At 35.9% G+C, this 12,622-nt stretch overlaps 1 protein-coding gene across 5 annotated transcripts in view; it reads left to right on the forward strand.

Annotated features, from left to right (window-relative positions):
- The window catches only part of FGD4 (FYVE, RhoGEF and PH domain containing 4), a 234,582-nt gene extending 222,400 nt beyond the window's left edge, over positions 1–12,182 (forward strand). For 4 of the 5 annotated variants that reach the window (XM_070371333.1, XM_005897001.3, XM_005897000.2 and 1 more), the window contains exons 16-17: positions 3,623–3,763; positions 6,316–12,166. In XM_070371333.1, coding sequence (XP_070227434.1) covers positions 3,623–3,763; positions 6,316–6,597 — 423 coding nt within the window. In that variant the 3' untranslated portion in view covers positions 6,598–12,166. Of the gene's footprint in view, positions 1–3,622; positions 3,764–6,315 lie in introns of all 5 variants that reach the window. The other variant, XM_070371331.1, reaches the window with a different exon arrangement.
- Positions 12,183–12,622: the final 440 nt, after the last annotated feature.

A 12,622-nucleotide genomic window follows, 5' to 3' on the forward strand; every position in this document is an offset into this window, starting at 1 on the left:
GACAAGCAAGATTTATACTTTTGTTCTGTTGCTAACTCTTGGGATCATGCTTAGTTATATAGAAAGAAGAGGGGCAGTGCTTGATTAGCCAACAAGCATTTGAGAGTAAATCTAGTCCTTCCTTGGTTTCTGGGGGATTGGTTCCAGGCCCCTCCACAGATACTAAAATCCATGGATGCTCAAATCTCTTATATCCATTCAGTGGTGTGGTACAGCCAGCCCTTCGTATCCTTAGGGTCTGTATCCACAGATATAGAGGGCTGATTGTGTATTGATTTTGTGAAGGTGTAATCAAATATTAGAGTATTAATTGTACCTCTTTTAATGCTCAACTTATTACAATATATCTGTATATTTTTAAGAAGAAAGTGTCTCTCAGTTTCATCATATTGGCTTTGAAAACTACTGTATGATATAAAAATTTAGATTAAAATCTTATTGCCTGAAAAACTCTTCCAGCTTATTGCATTAAAAGCATCGTTTAATGGCCAGTGACAGAAATCTGAGAACTATATTGAAATATGAAATGTCTTACAACTGAGTTTGATTTAATGTTTTACATAAATTCAGACCTCCCAAACTTAGGATCTATAATGCAACTAATATCTGAAATGAATTTTATACCCAAATATATTAACAACATAAGTAATAAGTTATATAATAAGGCTCTTGGTGACAGAAAGTTCAAGATAGCCTGGAAATCTGTGAAGAATAGGCTCGTGATCAAAATTCTTATGTATCTAAAGTTATAGAACATTTACAATTCATTGATTCTAAGAATCACTTAGTATTTATTAAACATCTGTTCTGTATAAACATACAAAAGTCATTTCTGTTAACTGAAGAAGGATCATAAACATTAAAGTCCACTTGAGGTTAAAGTGTGAAGACAGCTGAGCGCCGAAGAATTGATGCTTTTGAACTGTGGGGTTGGAGAAGACTCTTGAGAGTCCCTTGGACTGCAAGGAGATCCAACCAGTCCATTCTACAGGAGATCAGCCCTGAGTGTTCTTTGGAAGGAATGATGCTAAAGCTGAAACTCCAGTACTTTAGCCACCTCATCCGAAGAGTTGACTCATTGGAAGAGTCTCTGATGCTGGGAGGAATTGGGGGCAGGAGGAAAAGGGGACCACAGAGGATAAGATGGCTGGATGACATCACCGACTCAATGTACGTGAATTTGAGTGAACTCCGGGAGTTGGTGATGGACAGGGAGGCCTGGCGTGCTGCGATTCATGGGGTCGCAAAGAGTTGGACATGACTGAGCGACTGAACTGAACTGAACTGAACTGAGGTTAAAGTACGGTCCCACAAGCTATAACTCTGTGTTCTTCTAGGATATAGGTGTTGCTTGTATGGCAAACCAGAGTGGACTTTCTCTGACAGGGCATGGTGGAAAGATGTACTTCAGTAGATCCTAGAAACAGAAGTCATAATTTAGTATAAAATTTTTGCAATATGGTAATACAAAGTATGGAATGCCTTGGGGTCAGGGAAAATAGGTAACATTTCATTTGAGTCCAGAGTTAGTGTTCCTTGTTTTCAGATTGATTTTAAATGTTCATCTGCTTAGCTATATTTTTGTAAAATACACAATTATGTACTCAGGTATCGTCACAAGTCAGATTGATGTAAAAGTTTCTAAATGCTTATTCTTGCTTTTTGTGCTTATCTCTAACTGGTAGCAAAACAGTTGGCACACCAGCACTGCTCAGTGGATGACACTGGATTTGAGAGATACAAAATAGATGCAGGGATTTTCCTAGCAGTCTAGTAGTTAAGACACTGCATTTCCACTGCAGCGAACACAGGTTCAATACCTGGTCAGTGAACTAAGATCCTGCATGCCTCAAATAGAAAGAAAAGAAAAAGGCAGAGAACAGATGCAAACCATTGACCATTTTTTTTAGTATGGCCAAAAAATAGAAAAGAAAAAACAGAAAATGGATGCAAACTAATTGCTTTCCATAATATATGTAATAAAACCATCATTAGTCAAAGGATTTTGTTCCCTTTTTAACCAGTTATTTATGTGTTAGGAGCCAAAGCAGAAAACTGTACATGGCTCTACCAAGAGTTAATGTAATTTTAATAACTTTGAAATTATCTCAGGTAAAGGGCAGAGATTGCTGGTAATCATTTGCCTTTTTGCTATTGTATTCTTAAATAGTGACGCTGATAGAGCATTGTGGCTAAGAGTTCAAGCTCTGGATCCAGACTCAAATCCTAGTACACCATTTCCTAAATCTTAGGAAAGGTAGTTCATCTCTAAACCTCATGATAATGAAAGCAATACCTTTTCGGTGTTGGTGTTAATGTTACATGAATTGATACAAGTAGTAAGCTAAGAAAAGTGCCTTCATAGTAAGTAGTCAATAAATGTTTCAGTTCAGTTCAGTTGCTCAGTCGTGTCTGACTCTTTGCGACCCCATGAATCGCAGCACGCCAGGCCTCCCTGTCCATCACCAACTCCTGGAGTTCACTCAGACTCACGTCCATCAAGTCAGTGATGCCATCCAGCCATCTCATCCTCTGTCTTCCCCTTCTCCTCCTGCGCCCAATCCCTCCCAGCATCAGAGTCTTTTCCAAAGAGTCAACTCTTCGCATGAGGTGGCCAAAGTACTGGAGTTTCAGCTTTAGCATCGTTCCTTCCAAAGAAATCCCAGGGCTGATCTCCTTCAGAATTGGACTGGTTGGATCTCCTTGCAGTCCAAGGGACTCTCAAGAGTCTTCAACACCACAGTTCAAAAGCATCAATTCCTTGGCACTCAGCCTTCTTCACAGTCCAACTCTCACATCCATACATGACCACTGGAAAAACCATAGCCTTGACTAGACGGACCTTTGTTGGCAAAGCAATGTCTCTACTTTTGAATATGCTATCTAGGTTGGTCATAACTTTCCTTCCAAGGAGTAGGCGTCTTTTGATTTCATCGCTGCAGTCACCATCTGCAGTGATTTTGGAGCCCCCCAAAATAAAGTCTGACACTGTTTCCACTGTTTGCCCATCTGTTTCCCATGAAGTGATGGGACTAGATGGCATGATCTTCATTTTCTGAATGTTGAGCTTTAAGCCAACTTTTTCACTCTCCACTTTCACTTTCATGAAGAGGCTTTTGAGTTCCTCTTCATTTTCTGCCACAAGGGTGGTGTCATCTGCATATCTGAGGTTATTGATATTTCTCCTGGCAATCTTGATTCCAGCTTGTGTTTCTTCCAGTCCAACGTTTCTCATGATGTACTCTGCATATAAGTTAAATAAGCAGGGTGACAATATGCAGCCTTGACATACTCCTTTCCCAATTTGGAACCAGTCTGTTGTTCCATGTCCAGTTCTAACTGTTGCTTCCTGACCTGCATACAGATTTCTCAAGAGGCGGGTCAGGTGGTCTGGTAATTCAAGGTCTGCTAATACAATTAAAATTGACTTAATTCATCATAGATCTAGATGCATATTTAAATAACTATTGCAGATGAACCTTCTTTGGGGCAATCCCAGGAGGCATTTTATGTAAATATATTATAATGTATCAATATTCCCTTCAGTTGAATTACCTCGCTATCTGGGTTTATTTTGTGTTCATTTCTCTGTCTCACTATTTCTTTGCATTATATTTTCTAGATTGAATCAGCGGAAGTATCTGGAAACAGTGTGGTATGCAGCTTTCTTCAGTATACGGAAAAGTCAAAACCTTGGCAGAAAGCTTGGTGTGTGATCCCCAAACAAGACCCTCTCGTGCTGTACATGTATGGTGCCCCCCAGGTATCTAAACTATATCTTTCTGAAGGGACAGAGGGAGGCAGGTGGACATTGAACTTAAAATTTTTCCATTACTTCTCTATAAAATAAAAGAATTCATACAGTTTCACTATTTTTCATTATAATTGAAAAATATAAGTAATTGTAATTCAGATTTATTTAGACTGATTCCTTCTATATCTGCTTAGCTGCTCAGTCATATCCAACTCTTTGTGACCCCATGGACTGTAGCCCACCAGGCTCTTCTGTTCATGGGATTCTCCATGCAAAAAACATTGGAATGGGTAGCCATTTCCTTTTCCAAGGGAGAGGGGATCTTCCAGACCCAGGGATCGAACACAGGTCTCCTGCACTGCAGGCAGATTCTTTACTGTCTAAGCCACCAGGGAAGCCTGATTTCCTTCTATAGCCAAAAATGTTTTCTCCCTATGGATCATTTGCCCCCTTCTGTCAATCCTATTCAGTGGGTTTGAGAAAGTATGGGTTGAATTAGTGAAGAGCATGGGAAGAAGAGGTTGAATCAGAGGGAAAGGCAAGCAGCCTTTTTAATAATAGGAAATATCAGTAAGCCTTTTTTTCAATCCCTGAAAGGATAGATACCTGAAAAAGAAAGCAGTGTGAGAAGAAGGTGACTTTAAATCAACCTTGGATTACCATTATCCAGTAATAATTTGGGGGGACCTTGTGTGAATGTCTCTAAAATAAGAATTTGGGAACAACAGGCATACAGCAGGCATTAATGGATTGTATTGTGCTTAAAAACCAACAACACATAAATCAATTGTGCACTCACTTAGAAACATGAAAATTTTAAAGTACCTGTTGTATTTTAGCCTATATCTACTTTAAGGGCTAGTGAAACTTTATTTTCAAAATAGACTAAAAATGCCAAGATGTGTACATGTATTTTTTACAGCATCGAATAAATTTCAGATGTATAGCACAGCTATTCAGAAATCGCTGTGTGTGTGTGAAAGTGAAAGTCCCTAAGTCGTGTCCAACTCTTTGAAACCCCATGTAGCCTGCCTGGCTCCTCTGTCCTTGGACTTCTCCAGACAAGAATACTGGTAGCTGTACCCTTCTCCAGGGGATCTTCCCAACCCGGGGATTGAACCCAGGTCTCCTGCATTGCAGGCAGATTCTTTACTGTCTGAGCCACCAGGGAAGCCCATACACATATTTTTTAGATTCTTTTCCCTTATAGGTTATTACATAATATTCAGTATAGTTCCCTGTGTTATAAATAGGTCCTTGTTGGTTATCTATTTTATACATATTAGTGTGTGTGTGTGTGTGTGTGTGTGTGTGTTAATCCTAGCCTCCTAATTTATCCCTCCTTCCACCCCTCTGTCCCCTTTGGTAACCAAAAAGCCAATTTTTTTTTCTGTGTCTGTGTCTCTTTCTGTTTTAGAAATAAGTTCATTTGTGTCTTTTTTTCCTTTTAGAGCCCACACATAAGTGATATCATATAATATTTGCCTTTCCTTTTCTGGTTTACTTCACTTAGTATAATAATTTCTGTGTCCATCCAAGTTGGTGCAGATGGCATTGTTTCATTCTTTTTATGGCTGAGCGATATTCCATTGTGTATGTGTGTGTATAAATATACCACGTCTTGTTTATCCATTCATTTGTGGATGGATATTTAGGTTGCTTCCATGTTTTGACTATTGTAAATAGTGCTGCACTGAACATTGAGGTGCATATGTCTTACTGAGTTATGGTTTTCTCTGGATGTATGCTCAGGAGTGGGATTGCAGAATTATATAGTTGCTTTTTGTTGTTTTCGTTCAGTTTCTAAGTCATGTCTGACTCTTTGCAACCTGCACGAACTGCAACACATCATTTTCTTTGTTTTTAGTTTTTTAAGGAACCTCAACAGTGTTTTCCATAGTGGCTGAACCAAGTTACATTCCCACCAATAGTATAGGAGGTCTCCCTTTTCTCTACATCCTCTCCAGCATTTATTATTTATAGACTTTTTGATGGTGGCCATTTTGACCAGTGTAAGATGATACCTCACTGTAGTTTTGATTTGCATTTCTCTAATTAGCGATGGTGAGCATCTTTTCATGTACCTTTTGGCTATTTATATGTCTTTGAAGAAATGTCTATTTAGGTCTTCTGCCCATTTTTTAATTGGGCTATTTGCTTTTTTATTCTATTTCATTGTTTTTCCTGTCCATAAGTAAATTGATGAATGAATGAATTAAACACCAAATAGAACTGTGTTTGGTAATGAAATCATCATTAACATTTGCTGATTTTGTACAATAAAATTACTGTTCTTTTCTTCTCTTTTACACTGAATAAAGAGCTGAATGGGCTCCCTCACAGGGAAAGGTGTGGAGTCAATGAATTCTGGCTGATTTAGGCATTAGTGCTTATTCATTAATTCACTCAGGTGACATTACCAGTGGCCTCATGAAGAGGCACAGTGCTAAGCAATGATCTCTCCCATCTCCATGGAGAGCTCACATACAAGTCTGTGGAGAGATGGTGGGAAAGGAGCGTTGGTGGGAGCTGGATCACATCTCACCATGTTTTTCCCTTAGGATGTCAGAGCCCAGGCCACCATTCCACTCCTGGGCTATGTTGTGGACGACATGCCAAGGAGTGCAGACCTGCCACACAGTTTCAAACTGACCCAGTCTAAGTCTGTGCACAGCTTTGCTGCAGACAGTGAGGAACTGAAACAGAAGTGGCTGAAAATCATCCTTTTAGCTGTCACAGGTGAGACGCCAGAATGTCCTAGCCAGCATCCAGACACTTTGGACGATCATCTTGAACCTAAGAGAAAATCAGAATGCCAAGTTCCAAGACCTACCACGGTGTAGGGTGTGTCTCAAGATTTATAGCTCACGATATTCTCAGCTCTCCTTGTTCATCTCTTAGCACTTTATGTTGAAAAATTTTACAGGCTCATAAATGCATCTTTTGGGGGACTGTTTTTATGTACTCTTAGTGAAATTAATGTGCACAGCCATTCTACCCATAAAGTTTGAAATAATGTGAAAAGTGGAGCATTTTTCTAATGAGCTATTCCTTGAATATGTACTTTTGTCTTGGAAAAAAGTGGTATAAATTAATTCTATCACTTTAGGCTAGAGAAGTCTTCTTTCATTTAAGAAATCCTTTAATGTCTTCACTTACACATGTAGGCTTTATAACAGTTTGAAAGATATACCTCCATGTTGCCAAAATAGATCCACAGTAAAAATAAAAAAAGAAAAACAACAATACAGGGACAATTTAGGCTATTGTATTAACTTATTTAAGTTAGTTTATAAAACAAGCTGCATAAATGATGTACATTCTTTTAAAGCAAAAGAAAAAAGACACATTGTTGGTACTCAAGATAATACTTGTGTTTGTAGAAATACTTCTAAGAATAAAATGTCTTAAGTATATAGCAATTATGTACATACAGTATTAAATACAAATATATATATACACACTATACACACTTTTCAGGTTAGGTTCATATTTGTCTCTAATTTATTTTTAAATATACAGCATGTTTTATCTTGGAACTGAGCAGTGTTCTAAACTTATGAGATGTTTTTGCTGATTTACATTTAACTGATTAACATCTAAGGGTATTGATATTTTTATAATAAAAAGCTGTAATTTATGTGGCATGGGATATATTAGTGAGTTCCAACAGTATTTTTAAAGTACTATTTTTCTTTGTTCTGTGCCTATTTAAAACAGTGCCTCTCTTTGAAGGTGCTAATAATACCTAGTTAAATATAAGATGAGGGTTTGATTAATGCTTCAGTCTTGATTACTCTGAGATAAAATGCATTTTGGTCACTGGGATGATCAAGTCATACAGATTATTTTACCTTTTACCGTTCTCTAATTGTTGTGGCAGTTAACATCAACATGTATAAGATTCCTGACCTTACATAGAACTGGGACATACGGCAACTACACTTATTGTTATGTTTTCCTTTCCCTTAAGACTGTTAGTTTTGGTTAAATGAGGACTATATATAGTTAACACTTAAGATAACTGTGTGGGCTTATTCCTTTTTCAGATACGAAAAAAAAATTCACATGTGATAATCTATGATTAAGGGTAAAGGATAGGTAATTAAGACAGTTTATGCTTAATTTTTTAAACCACCTCACTAAAGAACAGTGGGGGAAAATACAATATAGAAAAAATAGTATTTTAATGGCAGGTTTTGGGGGGTACAATATGATTGATGAAAATTTGAGCATTCCCCCCCCTTTTATCCTCTGGGGAATTTTAATAAACAATTTTAATATTAATAGATTCCTTGTCACAAAGGCCGTTCTTTATTATATTGTAGTTGTGATTAAAATCTCACATTGTTGGATATTTAAGTTAATCCTTTTCTCAAACTTAGATCTCTCTCTTGTTTTACACTTACTCTATCATGTTCCAAACATTGTCATTTTTTAAATTCATCGGTCTGCTAGAAATCCACAAGAGTGATCCTACTAGCCTTTGGGGATTACACTTTTAAAGGTAGATCAGATTCACTCAGAATTGGAGATTGCCACACATTTTATTCAGGCCCTGTTTTTTAAAGAAATATATGAAGTATCAGTATCTCTTTTTTTCCCCCACATCCCTAAGGAGAAGCTAAACTAATTATAGTGGGCATGATTAGATTGCCTTCTTCTGAAAAAGGAATACCAGCCATTACCATCAACATTAAGCCAAATACTTGGAGCCAAAAAAATATAAAGGTAGCTTCTTAGGCCTATTAAATTAAGGACAAATTTAAAATATTTACATTGTTTCTCTTTTCTAGTTGCCAGGCATGGGTGTATTTGTGTATGTGGTGTTTAGGGGTGATTATTGAGAAGGTTATAATATGGCTGTACGTGATGCTTTCTTTGATTTTCTTAATCTCAAGAAAAGAGAAGCAGTAAAAATGTAGAATGATTATCAGGAGAAGGTGACTTGTAATGAGGACAGAAAAATGGAAATGTAAGGGCCAGTTAGAAGATTTACAAGTCAAATTATTTTTAAAAACTATTTTGAAGAACAAGATTACATTTTTCCTACAAATAAGTCCTCCTGGAATGGAAGTAACATGAACAGATTCAAATTTTGGCTTAGTAATAATCAAATGTTATTTAATGTAGATTATTGAAAGAAGACTCATGTAAAGAGAATATTTATTATCATACTCTTAACATTATCTTTAATTTTTTTTCCAAAAAAATAGAAATGTTAGCATCAGAAGAGAATTTCTGCTTATCCAATCCCATCTTCACATTCCACATGTTCTTTTGTCAGGCACAAAGAGAAGCAATGAAGCAGCTTTGTTTTCACTGATGCTTTTACTTGGAGAAAGGCAAAGGAATACTTTTAGCCATTTAGAAACACTCAACCAAAAGACCTCAAAATGCACCTAATTGATTATAAGAGTAATGTCTTCTGCTTTCTGAGACACCTGAGCTGTCATAATAAATTGAGCCTAGAAAAGCAATTGATTGTTTTACTATTAAAACAACATTCCATAAGGGCCTTATTCTTTATTTTCCTCTAAGTCATCTTTTCTTTAACATGCCCTTCCTTCAGTCTTAAAAAAAATACTTCTTTGATAAAAACTACTATTTATTATAAAACATTCCAGTTTTTTAAATATAAGTTTTGCTTTATTGAAAGTCTACCATTTGGTATATTGAATATGAAATGTAGTGCAGACTTATCTTCAGGTTTTAAGTGGGACCCAAAAATGAAAAATGCCACCACCCACTTTTGTGACAGTGGCATCTATAATGCCATCATGTATGCAAGCAATAAAATTTTACAGGGTAGGATTTTATACTGAAACTTTAATGTGAACATTCCTAGTCACAATGATATAGAGAATTAACTTCTAGGAGTGATACTGTAATTCGAATTGCTCATTTTAAGGAAAAGAAAGTATATGTGGCAGGGTTTGGAGAAGGGATAACATTATTCTTGAGATTCAAGTAACCATCAAAAGCCTTTTTATTTTTGCAAAGGGTCTGGATGGTTAAAAAAAAACAAACAAACAGTTAAAGCACATCTGCACAACTTTATCAGGTTACATTTCATTTTCCATGAAGCTTAATGTAGATTGGTATATTTACTGGCTAATGTACGCAAATTAAAAAGAAAAAAAAATCCCAATTTTTAAAACTTATCAAAACTTTTATTGTCTTCTTTGTGGAAACAGGATTTGTCCCCCTCTAAATTCTCATTTTTGATTATACCCAAAGCCTTAAGTTCTTATTCTGAACTCATTGTCTGTGATAACTGTAATACTGATCTTTCTGAGCTGAGTATATCCTGAGGAAAAGCTAACAATGGGAACAAATAAACTTCTAGGGAACAAAAGGTTTTTGTTGTTGTTTTGTTTTTTGTTTTTGCAGGTATTCTTGCTGTATTGCAGAATAGAAAATTTTGTCTACATTACATAATGTTCCTGTTAGAGCCTCTAAGATTAAAAGCACATGGCATATATAAGCTAAAATTAACTCAAAAAGCAAAAATATCTTAATGTCTTCATTCTTAAATTTTATATTCTTTAAGAATATATTAATATGAAATCTGTGACTAATGTGTTCTTATTCTTAGGGCTATATTGAACATCTGTGGTGGATCATGTTACTTTTTCATCCTCATCCAATTTTAGTAGAACCAAATTGCTTTTTATTTTAATACTATTATTTACTATAGAGTCTCCAGATTTAGAAAATGGAGTATGATATAGAAAGACTACTAGATATACTTTTGAAACCCTTTCTGTGAGTTTATGCATACAGGTATATATGTAAAAGCACTGTTGATTTCAAATTCTGTTTTTCCATAGGAATAAAATTTTTATAGAAAATATTCTTTTTAACTTAAATATTTTAACATAAATTATATATATGGATTTTGAGTAAAATCTATTCTTATGTATGCCCTGTAATCATGTTGTCATGAGAAGATAACTTTGCTTTCTTTACTGATACGGCAGAGAAGAATATGATTAGGAATTGAAACAAGCAAGTACAGACAGAAAGGTGGACAGAAAGAGACCCATGGTCTCCAAATCAGAGCAATATATCTAAGATAAATGAAAATTATTTAAACTGCAGGGGGGTATAAACTATAAGATGCAAGTCTATGTAATTGCACACTCATAGATCTATTGCACCTGGGCCTTTCACCTTGACCTCTAAATTTATACCACTAGTATCTTGTCATTGGGCTTCCCAGGTGGCTCAGTGGTTAAGAATCCACCTGCTAAGCAGGAGATGTGGATTCAATCCCTGGGTCAGGAAGATCCCCTGGAGAAGGAAATGGCAACCCACTCTAGTATTCTTGCCTGGGAAATCCCATGGACAGAGGAGCCTGATGGACTGTAGCCTGTGGTGTTGCAAAGAATCAGACACGACTTAGCAACTAAACAGCAACAATCATATTATTACTTTTTCTTTTAGACTTAAAAAAGAATACTGTTGGACCATTTTCTGCACTGTTTAATGACATAAAAAAAAAATCCCTCTAAAGTCAGTCATGGTCTGTCTTCTACTTTTTGGACTGAACATTTGGCAGGAAACAGTGTCTTTTCTGTCTTTTGAAATAAAATAGCACATGGCTTCTACAAGATAGTTAACTCATTGTGAGTCACTGAGAGTTACATGATGTTTACCCCTTCCTAAAATTCATTATAGATTGAATTAGTGAGATTAGGTAGACTAGTGAGAAATTAAATCAAGAAATATTGTAGCATATTTGAATAAGTGAATACCAAATACATAGAGTGAGATATATATACATTAATATATAAGTTTGGGAAAAGACATAATAGTCTATGGGACCATTATGATAACAGAATTGCATTATATATTACATATTATATGGATGTTGGAATGTATCACTTGGGGAAGGTCTCCATCAGCAATCATATCTGTATATAAAATTTGGGGGATTTTGTTTGTTTTACAAACTAGCATTTCATTTTGTGAGTGACAATTGACTGTTATTTTTGAATAAGTGCTATCTGGGTTTTTGAATTGTTGAATGATCAATTTGAAAAGGTATGTTAGCAAAATTTTAGAGTTAACTCAAATGTGAAAAAGTGTACACAAAAAGTAAGTTTTCTTTTCTAGCTGTATGAATGTAAAATACTTGCAGATAGTGTATATATTGTGTAAATATGTATATTTGGTCAGAGAGCTGGAAACATTGTAAAATTAAGCACTTTAATTCTTATTAAATAAATACTTGTATCTTGTAAATAAATACATCCTTGAATGAATTCTAAAGGCTTAGATGTTATTTGAGCTAGGATTATGCATGTTCAGTACACAATGATTTGGTTGTTAGAAATTTTGGTTGATTCAGAAAAAAGTTACAGCATTAAGGTACTGATGTTCCTTCCGACCTCCAATCCCACCAAACCCTGTGTAAATGTTTCAAGAATAAAGTTTGTGACAGAAGCCAGGATTGCCTGGTTATAGAGATATAGGGGCTTCTCCTATAAGAACTACAAGGCCAGACCTCCAGGAACTGGTAGAGCAGCGCTGCTTTGTTCTCTTTGAAATGACGCTGTACCCCACAGTGCTCCGTCTTGTGAAGCAGAAATAGAAAGGAACCGTGTTTGAGTCTTAGTCCTGCAATTACCTGTTATGTGATCTTAGACAGTTTGCCTGAATCCCAGTAACCAACTCACGTTCATTTCAAGGAATAAGAAAGAGACATTCAGTAACTATGAAGCACTATACAAAATAGCATTTCATGGAGCACTTCATTGGGATCATACCTTATTGGCCTTTAATTGAACAAATAAAAGATATCCCTCAAAGGAATCCTAAGTGACTCTCAGTGTTATAAGTAAAATATTTCTAGAAATAATC

This window comes from Bos mutus, chromosome 5, assembly GCF_027580195.1.
Source record: "Bos mutus isolate GX-2022 chromosome 5, NWIPB_WYAK_1.1, whole genome shotgun sequence".
Taxonomy (NCBI): Eukaryota; Metazoa; Chordata; class Mammalia; order Artiodactyla; family Bovidae; genus Bos; species Bos mutus.